Raw genomic sequence first — 18,869 nt, 5'->3', positions numbered from 1 at the left:
GAACGGTGCAGTTTCTCCTATCCCTGCAGAGCCATGAGGGAAAACGCTGCATTTGCTGACACTTCTCCATGGCCCACAATTCTTCAAGACACTGGCTCCATTTGTGAAGTATGTAGCCCTCTTTGGAACTGCCCGCACGCCCCCTTAGCAACGTTTCTTCACTCTAAGCAAATATTTGAGGCATGATCCAACTCTGCCACAGGGGCAGAGGCTCAGCAGTTTCTCTTTCCTTCCCCTCCACTCATCAAGGCAGCATGACAGATTGCCATGGTGGCAGGTGGGGAGGCTGCAGGAGCTCCCCATGTCCCCATCCTACTCTCCTTCTCTGTGCAAGACAAATGAGAGAGAAACAGGAATCTTCATCTGCTGGACGTGTGGTGGGACTGAATCATCCCCACAGCCATGTCAGACAGTTTAAAAAACAAGTTAAAAGTTTAGCAAACTGTGACCCTCACAGTGGAAGTTCTGTGAGTGGGTGAATGTGGATTTTTAAAAATCCGAATGAACATGTGTGTTGAAATAAGCCGTTGTCTATTAATGCCACAAGAAGCTCGTCGCCTTCTGATTTACCACAGGACGCCATCTTTCGGATGGCTGTTTTCCCCAGCAAAGTTTCTGCCGGGTGATTTGTAACATCTTTGCCCTTTCCCCCACCAGAAATCAGATTAGCCCTGTAGCCCAGCTCCCTTTTCTGACTGGGGCTTTGGCCCAGGCAAGGAAGCAAGAGTTGGGAGCTCGTTCTCACAGATTTGCTCGCTCAGAAGAGGAAGGAGGAGGCTGAGGGCAAGCCAGTCGCTGCTTTCAGCTGATGTCAGCCGGCCTCGCTTCCTCTCAGAGGCCGTTGTGTCAGCCCTGGACCGGAGCCCAACAGCAATAGCTCAGGCCAAAGAAATGAAGCGGCAGGGTGGGGTGGGGAGGACTCCAGTCAGGCTTAGCTGCTTCCAGCAAATCAGACTCGATAAAAGGGCTTTTTGTGAAGGAAGACAAGGAAAAGAAGAGTCCAGCGATGGATGAAAAGGCAGGGTTGGAATTTCCCTCCCGAGGGATGTCGTGAACAGGCTTGGGTGAAATGCAAACAAGTATGTCGGATGGCGAGGGAGGGGATCAAAACACACAGGTTAGAAGGGGAGATTGCGATCAGGATAACTTGTGCCCATTTAACGGCAAAAAATAGAATTTACACCTACATGTGCCAGTTGCCTTGAGTAGAATGACACTGTAACTTTATAGAGTCAGCTCTGGTTCCTAGAAATATTGTCTGCCTTTATGGGGATCACTTTGTTTCCTAAACAGTACGACAGGGATGAGAAGCCTGTGGTCCTATAGATGTTACTGGAGTTGGGCGCCTCGGCCAACATGGCTAATGACCAGGAATGACAGGATTGGTGTTTGGCAATATCAGGAGAGCCACAGATTCCCCACCACCGGCATGCAATATTTTGAAATTCTGAACACCATAGAAATTGGGAGTGAGAGATGTTGCATGGCAGTAAAACCAGAGGTAGGATATCTATATGCCAAACTCACCCAAGCTAGCCAGACCATCAGAATGAAGAAGGTTCAGTCAAGGTGCAGAGCATTGCATGAGGGGATATAAAACGCACATACACTATATATCATCATGAAACCAGAAGCCTTTTTTTTATTAGGAATTATAGGCACCGGCATTCCAAAGGAGCAGAAAAGACTTTTTATGTATGGAACAACAGCCGCCCGGATGCTACTAGCTCAGAGATGGAAAGAAGACAAGGTCCCTACCAGAGAGGAATGGCAAACCAAGCTGGTGGATGATGCCGAAATGGCAAAACTGACTGGAAAACTCAGAAACCAAGAGGACAAAACCTTTATAAAAGAATGGGAAAATTTATAAGTTATTTAGGAGACCACTGTAAGCAGATGGAAACACTGGCAGGATTTTGATTTCACTTGTAGTCTAATAAATATCATGGACAATATGGATTGATATAAAATAGTATGGAAGAATATGCAGTTGTAAATGTTCAAAATTGGACCCCATGGAGGGGTGGGGGGTGTCACGAGATTCAGAGGAATCTCTGTATATGGCTTTATATTTGGATTTTAATAACCTTGTATTTGTAAAATCAAATAAAAATGTTTTTTTTAAAAACAATGCACAGACATAGATTATTCTGTTGTGGAGATGAACAAGAAGGCTTGGGTGATAATAGCAGAGGAATGCTCCATTTACTAGTTCACAGAGCAGGCAAGGATAAACCTGAGTTGGCTTTAATTCTTGAACTTTTTGCTTCTTTGTAAGTTTCTGTGGTTTTTTTTCCCAGGCCCTGCCTACGGAAACAACATCTGCAGGAGCTGAAAGTGGCCATGTAGCCCTCACAGACCTGGAAGCCATAATGACCTCTGGAATGCGAGTCTGCAAGTTTCTTCAAGCAAACACTGGGCGGAATTCAGAGAAGCTCCCGCACGCATGGCCACAAAATGCTTCCATGCACACTGGGGGGGGGGGGGGGAGGAGACAAAGCTTACTGACTTCCCCTTCTCATGACTGTGTGTGGATCTCAGCTGCTGGTTTATGTCTGTTTTGAGATGGTACCTGAAGCTCAAAAAGTCCACAGCATTGTCAAATTTTCAATCAGTCACTGTAGCTGACATTAGGTGCTGACAATGTCTGTCTCCATGCACTGGAGGTGGATTTCTGCACATCAATGCGCAAGAGCACCCTAGTCTGGGAAGAAGGGAAGTTGGTAAGCAGAATAAGGGACTGCAGTCTTCCATTGTGAAAACCTTAACAAACTAAATCACGGTTAATTAAAAAGTAATTACCCCTTTTAAACCGCCAAGTCTCCCTCTCAAAGAAACTCCATTCCGCAATGGGGCTGGTGACTGAAGCAGAATTCTCAGCCCTTGAATACAATATATAATTCCCAGAGTTCCTTTTGAGAAACCAAGAATGTTAAGTCAATTTAAACCTCGTTTGACTTAATGTAGTATAACGTGGGGCAGATGTGGTTCAAAAGCCCATGTTCCTTACGGACACCAGCACTAATGGCTTGGAGTTGAGTAACAGAAGAACTGAGGAATTTTCTTAATGAGTGATAATTAAAGGCTGACAAAGGATCCCCGTAAAGGGTGTATTTAGCTAAGTTGCTCGAGACTTAAAGCTGCTATTTAGTCGCTGATTCCCACGTTGGGGGAATGTTGTGCAAGACGTTGGAAATGGCAGGACAGCATTAATAAGCCGGGAGGCAGATGTCTGTGCTTATGGGTGGCTAGGAACTGGGTAGCATTTCTGAAGCTGGCTGCAGAAAATGCCGCTGGCACCCGGCAACAAAGACGTAGCCTGGATGCCTTGCACGTAGCTGGCAATTTGGCTAAATAACTCCCTTATAATGCACTGAAGAGACAGGCTACTACATTTGTTCGGGGCCCATCCAATGACCCCAGAAGCGTAGTATAGGGCAACTAGCATGAAAGGGCTTTTGTGGGAGGGAACTTAAGGCTTCTGTGTGTAATGTCTTCCAGCATGAACTAGATGCTTTCGAGGCCAACCGACTCACAAAGACTCCGTCTCAAGTGGTGAACTTTGGGTGCCGTTTGAGGGCAGCACATTTTGGACTCTTCCACTGACATGGCCAGAGGAGCAGGAAGTTATCTCCATGGCAGCAAGGGAGGCATTTACAGTGGTACCGCGGGTTAAGTACTTAATGCGTTCTGGAGGTCCGTTCTTAACCTGAAGCACCACTTTAGCTAATGGGGCCTCCTGCTGCCGCCGCGCCGCCGGAGCACGATTTCTGTTCTCATCCTGAAGCAAAGTTCTTAACCTGAAGCACTATTTCTGGGTTAGCAGAGTCTGTAACCTGAAGCGTATGTAACCTGAAGCATATGCAACCCGAGGTACCACTGTATTATGCCTGAAGTGTTTCCTCTATGGCACAGGCAGCTAAAGCTCTTATGCCCAAGGGCCAGATTGCCCTGTGGTAACCTCTCAAGGGCCATAAACCAGCGCTGCACAAGGTTGAAAATACTGGTGTAATGAAGTAAGTGTGGCTGCCAGTGTTAGAAATTCAGATATATAAGCTGAGCACCAAACCAGGGTTGCAATAGCCAAAACAGAATGCCTAGTTCCTATTTTGGGGGCAGACGGTTCGAAGGTCGTATTTTTCAATACGGCTTTTTGTTTCCTGAAATTGCGCAGATAAAATATAACACGTAGAATTCTACCGGATGTGTTGCTAGCGTGTGAAAACAGTCAAGATCCAAGGATCTCCAGAGACGCACCTCCGGATGGTGGAGACGTCAGGTGCCATCCTGGCACCTTCACATGGTCGCAAGTGGCCGACAACCAGGTGCAAAGTGCGCCTGGCGAATTTTGAACACTGCACTTCCACAGATACACACACCACAAACCCAAGGTCACACACCATAGAGCCTCAGGCGACGCCATCTTGTGTAAGCTGCACCCACTCAAAGAGAAGCGTATGCCGCAGTGCAGATGCCATAGAGCAGGCATGGTGAACCTGTGGTCCTCCAGGTGTAGTCTTGTAACACCTGGATGCTCATAGGTTCCTCTCCATAGACACACAGGAGGGTGACTAGACAGGGGAGGCCCTGAGGAGAAAGTTGCTGCCGCTTAGCTCTGGAGGACCTGCCCTCCACCAAGGAATTATTGCCGTGAATATGCCCCCTCTTTCAAAGACAGATCTCACAGAGAAACCAGAGGCCTTTCTTTTGGGCATCGTCGGCCAGAGGGTGTTAAAGAAGGACCGAACATTCTTTATGTATGCAACAACAGCAGCAAGGATACTTGTCGCCAAGCACTGGAAAACCCAAGATTTGCCCACACTGGAAGAATGGCAGATGCAACTGATAGACTATATGGAGCTAGCAGAAATGAATGGCAGAATCCGAGACCTGGGAGAAGAGGCTGTGGAGGAGGACTGGAAGAAATTTAAGGATTATCTACAAAAATATTGTAAATTGTATGAATGTTAAGAAAGATGTAAGATTATTAACAATATGGCACCATTAAGCTAGTTAAAAGGAATATGAAGATAAATGAAAATATGAGAAAAGATAACTTTTGGATAAATATTATGCTAAAATTAAGCTTTTAAGGTTTGGGTAAAACTATCTAAAATTAGGGACACAATATTGGAATATTAGAATATAAGAATTGAAACAAGGTGATAAATTGCTGGGTAAAGCTTGAAAAACTTGGAACGCAAGTCCAAGGAAGTGAAGAAAATATGGCTATTGTAAAATTATATGTCATTTTGTTTGTTTTTACTATTGTATTGAGAAAATCTTTAATAAATATTTATATATATATAAAAAACAAAGACAGATCTCACAGAGCAGCTCCAACAGGATCCTGTCAACTGCCAACTATCACCAGATATTCTATCCTATGACAGAGAGAGAGAGAGAGAGAGAGAGAGAGAGAGAAAGCAAGCAAGCAAGCAAGCAGAGGGACTACAGATCCTCTCCACCAGCTCAAAGGTCAGCAACTTTTGGTTCCTCCTCTCCTCGAACTCTTTGCATTCCAAGAGCTCTGTACCTAAGACACAGCACATGAACTTAGGTTTTTCCTCCTCCCTCCCAGTCCTTTTTTCCTTTTGTGTCATGCCCCGGAGACTTTTAAGACTAGGGGTAGGGACTGTCCTGCCACTGACATTCGTGAGCTGCTCTGCGCAGTCTTTTCCAGCCGAGCAGGAAAGTGACCATTCTGCAAATAAATAGACCTATTTCATATATGTATCACATATTAGAAAACTGCACCACTGGCAGCTGGGGACTCTAATGTTTCAGGTGTTGGCACGCTAGAAAACATTAGTGTTGAGTCTTGTCCCTGGTGAAGAAGTAAATCATGGCTATGGGACCTTCTTGCTTTAGTAGGTGACAATGTCCCTTCCAACCTGATTCTTTTCCTTTTCCACAGCTTGGTTTCTGTGTGTGTTTTAGTCCAAGCAGAGAGCAGGTCCCAGGATATGGCTCAAGACAACTAGTCACCTCCGTAATTCACAAAGCACCCTGTTCCTCAGAGGCCCAAATCACAGCTGAAACTTTAGGCTGCATTAAACTCTACCTAGAAGCTGTGCAGAAGATTCTCCTCTGGATTTGACATGTCCTATCTTGCTCCATTTACAGCATGCAAGTATGCTGCTGCTGCTACTATAGCCATTTCCGTAGCTCTTTACGTTGACTGTAATCTTCCCTTCTTTGATTCTCTGAAAACATGATATGTCAGAGAGCCTAGCTTATTGTTACATGCAAACAAGGACATATGTGTGTGTTGTGGTCAATGTCAGAATTTGGTAAATGCTGGCATTAACCAGTAACTCTTAAGATTTTTAACGGCCCAACTGGAAACACCAGAAACATCTGTGGGTGTGCAGCTTGTGTTTTTTTGACATTCGTATCCATGGCATGAGAAGCGTCCTTTGAACAACTAAACGATGGGAAAACAAGCATGACATTTGGATACCCTGACGGGTTCAACATATACTGGCAAAAGTCAGAAATTGCTGGCGTTTTGCTCTTCGGATATTAAGAATGACTGGAAATGGGAACATCTCTTGCTATGAGTCACAACAATCTGCACACACGCAGACACATTTGAGCACACACACACACAACCCATAATCCAGACCACCATGTGAAGAAACAGAGAAGCAAGTGTCTTGTAGAAATGTGTTTACTGAGAAAAGGATGCCCTATCCTTCACAGGGGAAGCTTTTCTCCCTTTGGCAGTGGTTGCAATCAAGTGATCACAGCCAACTCCTGATGAAATTTCAGATGAACAAGCAATTGCATGTTAACTACAACTGTGATATTGATCCCCCTTTGAACCGGGAGAAGATTTGCATTTCGGGTCTGCAGCTTGTGAAGCCCAGCCAGCCCAACAGGGGACCTAGCCTGTAAGTGGGGCTCTCCTGGGGTACTCGTCTATAAATAGCCAAAGGTAATTTACAAATGAGAGTCTTAAATCCATCTGTAAAACCAAAAACAACTGCAAACAAGTGTAAAAATACAACAACAATAACCCTACACATTGCAGACAGTGTTCTGCATTCTGTCCTCCATTAAGAACACCCAGGCATGGCACCAGTAGAAAGAGAAGCTCAAAAGTGCTTTTTTAGTGTGCAAACACTCCAAGCTTTTGTCCAGAGTTTGTTGGTCAACATCAAACCACAGCCACAGCTCCCATGTAAAGTTATGCACGGGGAAGGCAGGGGAAGGCGACTGCAATTCTCAGGATGCAGCAGTTTGTCGGAGCAAGGCTGAGGGCAGAAGGTGAGGAAATTCAGAGAAGGGGTGGAGGGAAGAGATAAAGAAAGAGTGAAAGGGGGACAAAAAAAGCACAAGAGAAAAGGACTAAGTGCTCCAACAGACAGCTGATCCTGCTAAACGTTTTGCCTTACAAGGCAATGAGTAAAATTACTGCGTATACAGTGCACCTTTTAATATACAAAACAAAAAAAGGCCTTCACATCACTATGCCTAATGTGAAAGGAATGCTCAAGACCAAGAGGAAGTAGCTGAAAGAAAGCTAGGGTGTTTCGGAGCTAGAGCCTAGGGCCTGCAAGGCTGTGAAGCTCAGTGGGTGGAGCACACACTTTTGCCTGAAAAAGATGCGACCCAGGTTCAATCCCTGCCATCCTCAGAAAGGGATGGGAGCCCTGCACCCTGTCTGATCCCCGGCAGAGCGGCTGCCAGTCAGTGTAGCCAAAACGTAGCTAGGTGGATCAATGGCCTGACTCTGTATAAGGCAGCTTCCTAGGCATGAATTCAAATCCCTTCAGACATACGTCTACCCTCGAGCAAGCTGCATCTCCTTGGCCTCATTTTTCCATCTGTAAAATGGGAATAGCAGTGACCTAACCGGCGGGAATAGCGAAGCATTCTGCACTTTGTAAAAAGAAAAGCTACTGGAAGGCTCAATCATAAACAGGGCCTAGCTCACCAGGTTAGGTTCTGGCTCCCCACACCCTTCAACCAGCTAAGTTGCCTCGGTACAATTCCTTACATGACTATTTCCAGTTGCGTCAGAGCTATGAGTAAAGAGGACCAAGTAATGAAAGAAGGGAGGGAAGCAGGAAAAAGAAAACAAAAGGAATTGGAGGATAATTTGGGAGAGAAGGAAGACGATGAAAGAGTAACACCTAAGTTAGAAAGCAGGCAGGGCCAACTAAGGCTGCAAGAAGCAAACTCAAAAGGGGGCAGTGGCGAGAGAAGCAAAGGAGGTCCTGCAAAACTGAGCCAGGCCCAGCCCAGCCAGCCAGGTGTGTGTACCTTTTTCCGGTGTGGGTCGTTCTTGGCAAGGCAGGACCTCTGCAGGGACAGGTAGCCACCGATCACCTGGATCTCCTCGGCCGTAGGGTAGCGTTTCTTCATGGGCGCCGCAGCCGAGGAAGTGTCGCTCTCGATGCCGTTCTCCACCACGGACACAGGTGCAGCCGGGGCCTTGCGAGGGTTGATGGTGATGGTGTTGCCGCTGCGGCGCTGCACGGCCGGGTGGGGGGACGAGGCACGGGCCAAGCCCCCCACCCGGACGTCCTCCTTGGCGACACCGCTCCCCACACCACGCCTCATGGCCTCTGCAGCCTCGGGCGGCTCTTCCTCCGCGTCTGGGAGAAGCGAGGAGCAGGAAGTGGGGGCTGGGGGCTTGACAGCAGACAGAGAAGGGCTGGCTTCCTGCTTGAGTTCTGGGGGTGGGGAGGACGGGGCCCGGCGCGGAACGACCACAAAGGAGTTCCGAGAGTGCAGGCGCAGGTTGGCCAAGGCTTTGCCCTGCACATCGTCCTCAGCCACCGGAGCCGGCGGGGGGGCCGGCTGGATCTCAAAAGCGGCCTCCGAATCTACACTGTCCTTCCTGGGGCTTCTCTCTGGTGACGCAGCCTCCCGCCCCCAGCTCCTCCCGGTCGGGGAGCGCCTGGGAGGGCTGTCCGGCCAGCCTTCGCCGCTGCTCGATTTGGATTCAAACTGGCTGCGATAGGATGCCACAGTGTAGGGAACAGGCGGGCTCAATCCGGGAAGGTCACGCGGAGGGCTGCTGTCAAAGTGCTTCCGGGTCGGGCTGGGGTCCGCTGCCACCCGGGCCGGCCTCCTTGCCATGTAGCTGCTTTCCGTTAGGTTCTCGGTACTCAGTGACCGCACCGGGCGCGGAGACGCCGACCCGATGTTGCCGCCCTCCTGGCTGAAGTGGCTCAGCAGTTTGCTGACCCTCCCTCGGTGCTGCTCAGGCAGCGAGCCCCGGCTTTCGGCCCGGCCGACCGAATTGAGGTCTTCCACGCTGCGGCTCAAGGCCGACTTAACGATGAAGACCTCCCCGGCGCGGATCTCGGTCACGCTACCCCCGCGCCGAGCCAGCAGCTCATTGAGAGATTCCACGCTCCCCGATTTGGCTTCGCCCGTTTGCCGGCTGCTGGCCAGCTGCGCCGGCGGTGCCCCCGGGACCGTCTCGATGATGATGACGTTGTCCGCACGCAAGGTGCGGACGCCCGGGATCTGCCCGTAGAGGTCGACGATCTGCTTGGCTTTGGCGTTGGCGAGGTCGCTCTCCGACTCCTTGTAGCGCCGCTTCTCCAGCTGGATGAATGGGTTTTGGTGGATGGGGCCGATCTTCTCCTGCAGCACCGAACTCTCCGGCTCCCCCTCCTGGCAGGGCTGCGGAGGGCTGGAAGCCGGAGCTGCGCCGCTCTCGGTCCCTCCTGGCCCCCCGGACTCGGAGAAAGAGGTGCCGGAGCCCTGCTTGGCCCTTCGCCTTTCGATGATCTCCCGCTTCCAGGCGGGCATTTTGGCCATGCGGTCTTGCTGCTCTCGCTCCCGCCGGCGGGTCTCCTCCTCCTCCTTGCGCCGGCGCTCCAGGAGCTGGAGCTTCCACTCCGGCAGAGCCGAAGCTGAAGAAGACATCTTCGCCTGAGGAGCTCGGGGAGGGAAACCTGGGAAAGAAGGAGGGAACGTGAGAAGAAGACGGGGAAATCCAGGGATGAGAAAGAAGAGGAGGAAGAGGGAGGGAGAGCAAGTTGGGGAAAGTGAAAGACTCTGAGGAGGAGGAAGAGTGATAAAGAGGAATAAAATGGGAAGTGAAGGGGAAAAAGAGGAGGGGGGAGAAGGAAGGAAGGCGAATAGCAAAATGGGAGTAGATGGGAAAAGGCTTGTGAGAGGGAGAGAAAGGGAATGGGGATGTGATTGAAGGAGGGAGGGGGGAAGGCATGAAGGGAAAGGGGTTAGCTAGGCAGGAAGGAGTGAGGAAAGAGGGTTGGGAAAGAAGGAAGGGGGAGCAAGACAGATTCCGGGAAGGAAGATGATGAAGAAGAAAATGGAGGAACTTGGGAAGGAAGGATAACTGTGAGGGTCCGTTCAGGAAGGGGCGTGGAGATGGAAAGCCCTTTTTCGAGGAGCTCCACCTGGGAGTTGCCTTCTTTCCCTGCACGCAATCCACTCATCTTTTTTTCCGGCTCACACCCAGACACACACCCCACACCATATGCTGCCTCCCCTGCCTTGGGGCGGTGACAGCTCTCCACGTGGATCTCTTCACGCAAGGAGCTCAGGCGCCACACCACTGAAGGAAGGAGAAAGGGGGTGGGCAGTGTGGCATGCTGCAGCCATGGTTTTGTGGACGAGGCCAGAGTGGTTAAAGAGATGGGGAAGAGGATCTCCACCCTGGAGAGCCTGATTCATAATAAGGTAGCTCCTATGTACCACTGTTCTGAAGCCCCACTCAATGGCTATTAATGCTGCAGGTGTGCTTTTTAATTCTTAATGGTGACAGGCAGTAATAAACCAGGGGTGGTGAAATTATTCCAGGTTGTTTAATCCAGATTTAAACAGTGGCACAGACTAATCTGAAGAGGCGAGCGTGTGCACAGGCTAAGGGGCTGACAGGCCATCCTCCTTACTTGATCTAAATTAAAACATGCAGGTCTTGCGGTTTTCGTACCGAGTAGTGGAAACTAATCTCAGATAACAGGGATATAGTTTGGGGGGCAATATTTTTTGCTCCCAATTTGGGGGGTGGGGGAGGGAATTCTTTTCATCTGAACCTGAGGAGAATGGTTCGGGTTCAGAAGGTCACCAAGGACCCGGGGGGGGGGGTAGGGGGGAGATTAATATTATCGACAGGAAGTAAGTTGTAATTAAATACCTGGGATAAAATAAATCCTGAACAGCTCAAATTTCTCCTGCCTGTTGGCAGAAACTGATCAGGATGCCCCCCCAGTGGATGACTGAAAAGGAAAAGTGGGTTTGTGGGGCTGCAAGAGGCGGCGTGGAAATGAGATAAAATTAAATATCGAATTTACCAGAGTCCGAATGCGAGAATTTCAAGTGATTCCAGGAGTTTAAATCCAGCAACGATGGAGGTGCCGAGTTGACTTTGGTACCCAGCTCCTCCTCTTAAAAGTTCTTAACTGGGTCAGGAAGCCAGGATCCCTGATGAGGAAATCAGCACAAAGCCCAAGGCGGTGGGTGGAGATGGGCTCAAATCTCAAGCTGGAAACCCAGAAGTCCAAAAGGATGGAGAGAGGTGGCTGGATGTCTGTAGAACAAGAATTTCTTAATATTCAGAAAATCCCAAGAATTCAGCAGTCCGAGAGCTCGGGAGGAAAGAGGATTATAGACATCAAAAATAAATAATTAAAATGGTGGAGCGTTCCAATAGGTCGACAGAACCCAGGAGTCCGGTGAGGAACCAAGAGATCAAAGGAGCCTTTTTTTTTTAAGACAGCGGTAGAGATAATGTATTTCAGTATCTGCAGAGAATCAAAGTGCCCGAGAATTGGAAGGGGAAAAGCAGTGAATTTCGAGATCAAAAGAATCCTTTCTTCTTCTTCTTCCCCGCTCCACCTTCTGTGGAATTTCTTCACGGCTCCGTTAGAACCCAGGCGTCCGAGAAGGCAGGAGGGTCGTCCGCTCCGAAATCAGAACCCAGATCCGGAGCGGCGGCTTGTCCTCAAGACGCCAAGAGGGGGGGGAAAGCCACCTCCAGTGCTCAGAGGAGCCGGAGGGGAAAGCGTATTCCGACGATACGCAAAAACACGCGAGGAGATCCTTAATCCAGCTAGGTCCTGGAGGCGTGGGGCAGGCGGCAGGCTGGATCCCTCGCTTGGCCCATGATCCCCGGGAGCGTGGCTGGGCGCGGGCGGAGCTGGTCCTCTGCTTGGCGGTAGATTTCAGCAGCAGATCTTTTTTTCCTCTTTTCCCCAAGCCGAGGGGAAGGGAGGGCAGATCCAAGCGGGTCTGAGTCAGGATTGTTGCTGGGTGGAGGGGAGGAAGGGGGTTTGGTTAGTTCCCTTTTTTGAAAAAAACAAACCCTCCTCTTTCCTCCTCCCTCCGCTTCTTTCCGAGAAGTTTTCGGGATCGGAGCGACAGAGCGAGGCAGAGAAGAGAGAGAGAAAAATCCCTCTCAATCTCTTCTCACATCCGCTTCTTCTAATCCTCCGACGAGCTCCACCTCCAGACCCATTGCTCAAATCCTTTAACCCAGGAAGGCAGGAGGGCGGGGGAGAAAGAGAGAAAAGAAAGGGTGGGAAAAAAGAAGGGGAAGAGAAAATATTTAATAAAAAAAAAGGAAAGAGAGGAAAAAAGCGAGGGATGGAGGAAGGGGAAAGAAGATGGGGGTCTTTGTGTATAAACAGAAAGGGGAGGACAATGAAGAGGGGCGGGGCTTGGCAGGCAGCAGATAACTGGGGAGGGGGGCGCGGCTGGCGGCGGCTCAAGGCAGGAAGGGAGGAGCTGCCTCGCGGAGAGTCTTGGGCTGCAGAGATTTCCCGTTCAGGAGCACGGAGGCCACGCCGTGGATGGGAACCTCCTCCTCCTCCTTCAGTAGAGGGTGGTCCGCCCCACGGAGTCGGGCCTGCTCAAGCGTGGGAGCCTATAGTTAGAGCTCAGCTCCTTTCCTTGCCCCCCTAGCACATTTTCCTCGCCCCCCCCCGCATGTAGAATAGAACCCTCCCAGCCTCCACGGTGCACTAACTCTTCCCTCTGCAACGAAGCGATCCGTTGCATATCTTTGGTGAGGTTCATAGGCAGTCTTGGTGCAACTTAAATCGGCGCTAATTGCGCCTGGACGCATATTTACTTCCGAGTAGACCCCCTTCTCCCGCCCCCCCCCGCAGCACCTGACATTGCTATTCGTAGCATCAAGTTTGTTGGTAATTTAATTATTTTAAAAGCAGCATGCTAAAGAGCTCTCTCCCACTCCCTGACCCTTGGGCAAAACAGAAACGCACACATACACAAACACAGAGATTGAGCCCTGCAGGGTTTATGAAATGAATGGATTCTGAATGCCTGTTTTAGTGGCTTGTCCACCTTAGGCTGCTGGGCCAGACACCTGTTACACGGTGCAGTCCGTAAGCTGGGAGCGCTGCTACCTGCCACCGAGACCATGTAGCGTGGGTCTTGAAAGACCTACATTGGCTCCCAGTACGTTTCCGAGCACAATTCAAAGTGTTGGTGCTGACCTTTAAAGCCCTAAATGGCCTCGGTCCAGTATACCTGAAGGAGTGTCTCCACCCCCCTCGTTCAGCCCGGACAATGAGGTCCAGCACCGAGGGTCTTCTGGCGGTTCCCTCACTGCGAGAAGTGAGGTTACAGGGAACCAGGCAGAGGGCCTTCTCGGTAGTGGCGCCCACCCTGTGGAACACCCTCCCGTCAGAAGTCAAAGAGATAAACAAATATCTGACTTTTAGAAGACATCTGAAGGCAGCCCTGTTTAGGGAAGTTTGACATTTTAATGCATTTTTAATCTTTTGTTGGAAGCCACACAGAGTGGCTGGGGAAACCCAGCCAGATTGGCGGGGTACAAATAAATTATTATTACTACTACTACTACTGCTACTATTACCTGCTTGTAACCGGTAGGGAACCTCCAGCTTGTGGGTTAGATTCTGGTCCCAAGTTAGGCCTGCAAAGTTCTTTCCTGCAAATGGTGCCCACATACCCCACAGCTGTCAGGTGTGTGTCAGGCACAGATGCTGCTGGATTGGATCCAGATAATTCCCTTGTGCAGCCATCCCCTGGAGAAGGCAGAGCTGAAGTCACAGCCCCATAGCTGATGGGTGCAGAGTTCAAGCCTGCTGAGTCAGCTGTGAGTTAACTCATCTGCGTAGGTCAGCGTTTCCCAGCTGTTTTCGGACTACAACTCCCATCATCGCTAGCAAGCAAGACCAATGGTCAGGGATGATGGGACTTGTAGTCCGAAAACAGCTGGAGACCCATGTTTGGGAAACACTGGCATAGCCCTTCAGAAAGCACCATTTGTTTATTAATTTATGTTTTAAGGAATTTATATACTGCTGAACTACCACTGTCCCTAAGCGAGCGGTTTACAAAGATAAATTACAAAAAAGTAAAAATCAGTTAAAATGATAAAACCAAGCTTCAATTAACATGCCTGCTGGAATTTTTAAAAAGTATTGAGTAGGCGCCAGATGTTCAACAGGGGTGACAGCTTGCCAGACCTCAGCCGGAAGGGAGTTTCATGAAATTGGGTCCACAGTACTACACCCACAGCTCGGGGAGAATATGAGCTATACATCCCAGACATTGGGGACCACTAACAGTGACAAATATCTCAGTGATCGGGCTGGGATATAATAATAATAATAATAATAATAATAATAATAATAATAATAATAAAATTATTTATACCCCGCCCATCTGGCTGGACTTCCCCAGCCACTCTGGGCTGCTTCCAAAAAATATTAAAATACTATAATACATCAAACATTAAAAGCTTCCCTAAACAGGGCTGCCTTCAGATGTCTTCTAAAAGTCTGGTCGTTTTTGTTCTCTTTGACATCTGAGGGGAGGGCGTTCCACAGGGTGGGCGCCACTACCGAGAAGGCCCTCTGCCTTGTTCCCTGTAACTTGGCTTCTCACAGTGAGGGAACCCCCAGAAGGCCCTCGGTGCTGGACCTCAGTGTCCGGGTAGCATGATGGGGGTGGAGACGCTCCTTCAGATATACTGGACCAAGGCCGTTTAGGGCTTTAAAGGTCAGTACCTTTATATACGGCATTAGGTGGTCTTTGATGTATCCTCAAGGACCAAATTATTAAGGGCCTTGTAAATTAGTACAGGAAGCTTGAACCTGGCCCAGTAGCTGTCTTGTCAGGCTGTGCAGACTTTTGAGCACTGGAGTTGTGGGCTGTTGATAATCAACCGTCTACCTTCAGTGTTTTGCACCAGCTGCAGCCAAAGGGTAGCCCCACACAGAATGCATTGCAGTAATCTAGTCTTGAGGTTCCAGTGCATGGATCACAATGCTGTGTTCCTGGTGCAGTCCTACACATATATGGTGAGGTAGGTTTACATCAGGCATGTCCAAAGTCCGTATTGCGGCCTAGTCCAGGCTGCCGGGTGATTTAATCCAGTCCCCGCGGCAGTATATGTCCTGGGGTAAAATCCTAAAAAAAGTGCAACAACTTTGATCAGCCCTCACGCGTGTTCACTACATCAAATCTGGCCCTCTTTGAAAAAAGTTTGGGCACCCCTGGTTTGCATGATAAATGCGGGAGCTTGGTTGATTAAAATTGTGAGGATCCGTGCTTTGAATCCATGTTTTTGTTTGTTGTAGCAGAGCTACAAAGCAAGCTGTGATTTAAGGCACGTGACCACAAAATGAGCTTTCACACTTCACATATTTGTTTTTGCAATGGCAAACCTAGACAGCATCTTAAAAAGCAGAGACATCACCAGTGGCGTAGCGTGGGTTGTCAGCACCCGGGGCAAGGCAAGTAATTTGCGCCCCCTAACCCGTGGATTTGCGCCCCCTAACCCGTGGATTTGCGCCCCCTAACCCTAACCCCCAGATGTTGCGCTCGGTGCGGCCGGCCCCCCCTGCACCCCCCACGCTACGCCACTGGCAATCACCTTGCCAACAACGGCCTGTATAGTTAAAGCTATGGTTTTCCCAGTAGTGACGTATGGAAGTGAGAGCTGGACCATAAAGAAGGCTGATCGCCGAAGAATTGATGCTTTTGAATTATGGTGCTGGAGGAGACTCTTGAGAGTCCCATGGACTGCAAGAAGATCAAACGCATCCATTCTTAAGGAAATTAGCCCTGAGTGCTCACTGGCAGGACAGATCCTGAAGCTGAGGCTCAATTACTTTGGCCACCTCATGAGAAGAGAAGACTCCCTGGAAAAGACCCTGATGTTGGGAAAGATGGAGGGCACAAGGAGAAGGGGACGACAGAGGACGAGATGGTTGGACAGTGTTGTCGAAGCTACCAACATGAGTGTGACCAAACTGCGGGAGGCAGTGGAAGACAGGAGTGCCTGGCGTGCTCTGGTCCATGGGGTCACGAATAGTCGGACATGACTAAACGACTAAACAACAACAACAAATTACCAGTGAGAGCTGGACCTGGAGCTTTTTTAAGGGTGTTCACCCATTCCATTCAGCAAGGGTAAAATCTGTGTGCCTGTGTACACAAATGGCTGTACACTCATAGTTATTTACCGTACACGCAGAGCTTCACATGTGTACAGTCTGTACAGACAATGGTTGAGGTGTACAAATCAACTAGAGTATATCTTTTTCACATAAGCACTTGCACATGTATACCTGTGTAGAGTGTGTTGTGTGAACAAGCCTCTTCTGTGACTCTGGTTTCCAAAGACCCAGTGCTGCCTTTTGGCCCCAGTGTTGTGTGTAACTGTCTGCTACAGACAATACACTGGCATGAGCAAGCTCCTCTAGCTCACAGAATAAAAAATCTGTTTATTTTTTAAGGTGCCAGAATACTCTTTCTTCTTCCTGACAAGAACAACTTCTTACTGTACTAACTTCAGAGGCAAATATACACACCAGCTGCAGGGTGTCAGTATACCTATCTCTGTGGCCAGATATTTCATTGGAGGCTCCCATACACCAAACTTTTGGGGTTAAAAGTCTCTGCTCTTGATGCTTAGCATTATGGTGCCACCTAGTGTCTGCCCAATATTACTGCCTCCTCGGGATTCCTTTGCAAAGAGGGTTTGGTGTGATAGGAGACTATTTCAGGTACAGTGGTGTCTTGGTTTTCAAACGCCTTGGTAATCAAACAACTTGGAAGCCAAACACTACAAACCCGGAAGTAAGTGTTCCGGCTTGCAAACTTTTTTGGGAAGCCGAACGTGCTGCGTTTTGAGTGCCACACTTCCATTTTGAGTGTTACACTGAGGTCTGTCTGTTTTTGCTATTTTGTTTTTTAATTTTGTTTTTGCGGCTCTTTTTGTTTTGTTTTGTTTTTGTGACTGTGTGGAATCCAGTTCAGCTGCTGATTGATTGATTGATTGATTGATTGTGTGACTGCAGTACATTTATTGCTTTCATTTTATGGATCAATGGTCTCGTTAGATAGTAAAATTCATGTTAAATTGCTCTTTTAGGGGTTGTTTTTAAAAGTCTGGGATGGATTAATCCATTTTGCATTACTTTCAATGGGAAAGCATGCCTTGGTTTTGGAAAGCTTTGGTTTGGGAACAGACTTCAGGAATGAATTAAATTTGAGAACCAAGGTACCACTGTACTCTGCACTTCAGTTTGTCCCACTTTTTTTAAAACAAACTCTACAAAAATTCTGAGCATGGACAATACTGGGATAAGTGTGCACACTCAAGGCTGTGGTACTGCTCTCACACCACCCCATTCATTTTGAAGGAGAGAATATTGCTGATTGCTTGCCCCTGGCCTCTCTTACTAAAGCTGTGGGATATAATTACAGCCTCATATAAAACAGCATGCTTAGCTCTAGTTAATGGATGAAAGGGCTAAGACCATAGAGTAAGCTTTTTCTGTAGACTCAGCCAGGTTCTGTCCCCTCACATCTGGTGGCAAACGGTTAGGAAGGTTCTTTGTTCGCTTTCTTTCTACTGTTTGTCTTCTTCCAACATGTGAACTTGTCCAGATAGGATGTGTGTGAGCTTGATCGCTCCAAGCTCAGACCACTTGTTCAGAAACGTTTTACTATATTTTGTAACCCAAAATGTCTGTCTGTGTTTTCTTGCTGTGGCATGGAAAAATGCATGAATCTGACCTTTGGAAAGTTTGTAAGTAAAAACCATTTTAACATACCCAACTCTGTGGTCTATTCTATGCTAAGAGGGTGGAAAGGGGAAGTGTTGTAAACAACTTAAAACAGGATATTTAGTAGCCCATTGTCAGGGAACTGCCATCGGAGAGTCAGGTGGTGGAAGGGCTCAAGGAGGCTAGGAGACCCTCAGATGCTGAGGAAGGAACCAGCAGGGGGAGAGGAAGAGTTCCTGCAGAAACTCAGTCGGAGGAATGGCTCCAAGATACTTCCAGTGAGCACAGTGGGGAGGTCTCAGGACCTCCGCTGGGGACGCCTACTCCGCGCAGGAAACTGTCACGCAGAGAATCCAGAAGGAGAGTTTCCGTTAAGGAACTCTTATGTTGGCGTAAATTCCGGAAGCGCCCACTGACGGATTCTGCCAGCGATTGAGGTAGCCATGCACCCATGGCTCCGCGGACTGGGAGAGTTTAGAAACTGATTTGCAGAGCCTGGAGGGCTTAAACGCTTATGCACGAGTAGCCCCCCTAATCCCATAACACCCATATTCCCACACTTTTCTTTGCTGCATGTTTTGTGTTTCGAAACTTCTGCTGGGGCTCTCTTTTAGGGATCCAATGAATTCTTCTTTTATAATGAATTCTTCTTTTATAATAACCAAATAACTGACACATACCATGCTTGTACTGGCTGCATTTAATGCAACCCAAGACCCAGTAGACCGGAGTTCAAGACCCCACTTGGCCATAAAGCTTACTGAGTGGCCTTGGGCCAGTCACTACTTCTCAGCCTCACAGGGTTGTTAAGGGGAAAATATGCAGAAGGGGAGAACCATGCAGATCACTTTGAAATTTTTGGCGGAAAAC

The 18,869-nt window shown here is 48.7% G+C and overlaps 1 protein-coding gene and 1 long non-coding RNA gene across 2 annotated transcripts in view; one reads left to right on the top strand and one right to left on the bottom strand.

Annotated features, from left to right (window-relative positions):
* The window catches only part of LOC309365384, a 34,619-nt gene extending 31,807 nt beyond the window's left edge, over positions 1-2,812 (top strand). The window contains exon 2 of the long non-coding RNA XR_014166084.1: positions 2,301-2,812. This is a non-coding gene — a long non-coding RNA (uncharacterized lncRNA). The remainder of the gene's footprint in view (positions 1-2,300) is intronic.
* PPP1R18 (protein phosphatase 1 regulatory subunit 18) overlaps positions 1-12,881 on the bottom strand; it is a 43,204-nt gene extending 30,323 nt beyond the window's left edge. The window contains exons 1-2 of the mRNA XM_081902283.1: positions 11,286-12,881; positions 8,272-9,920 (exon numbers count right to left, since the gene is read on the bottom strand). Of these exons, the coding sequence (XP_081758409.1) occupies positions 8,272-9,891 (1,620 nt within the window). The 5' untranslated portion in view covers positions 9,892-9,920; positions 11,286-12,881. The remainder of the gene's footprint in view (positions 1-8,271; positions 9,921-11,285) is intronic.
* Between the last annotated feature and the right edge of the window lie 5,988 nt (positions 12,882-18,869).

Source organism: Podarcis melisellensis (assembly GCF_964234715.1).
Source record: "Podarcis melisellensis genome assembly, chromosome: 2".
Taxonomy (NCBI): Eukaryota; Metazoa; Chordata; class Lepidosauria; order Squamata; family Lacertidae; genus Podarcis; species Podarcis melisellensis.
This window is presented reverse-complemented; position numbering and strand designations above follow the sequence as displayed.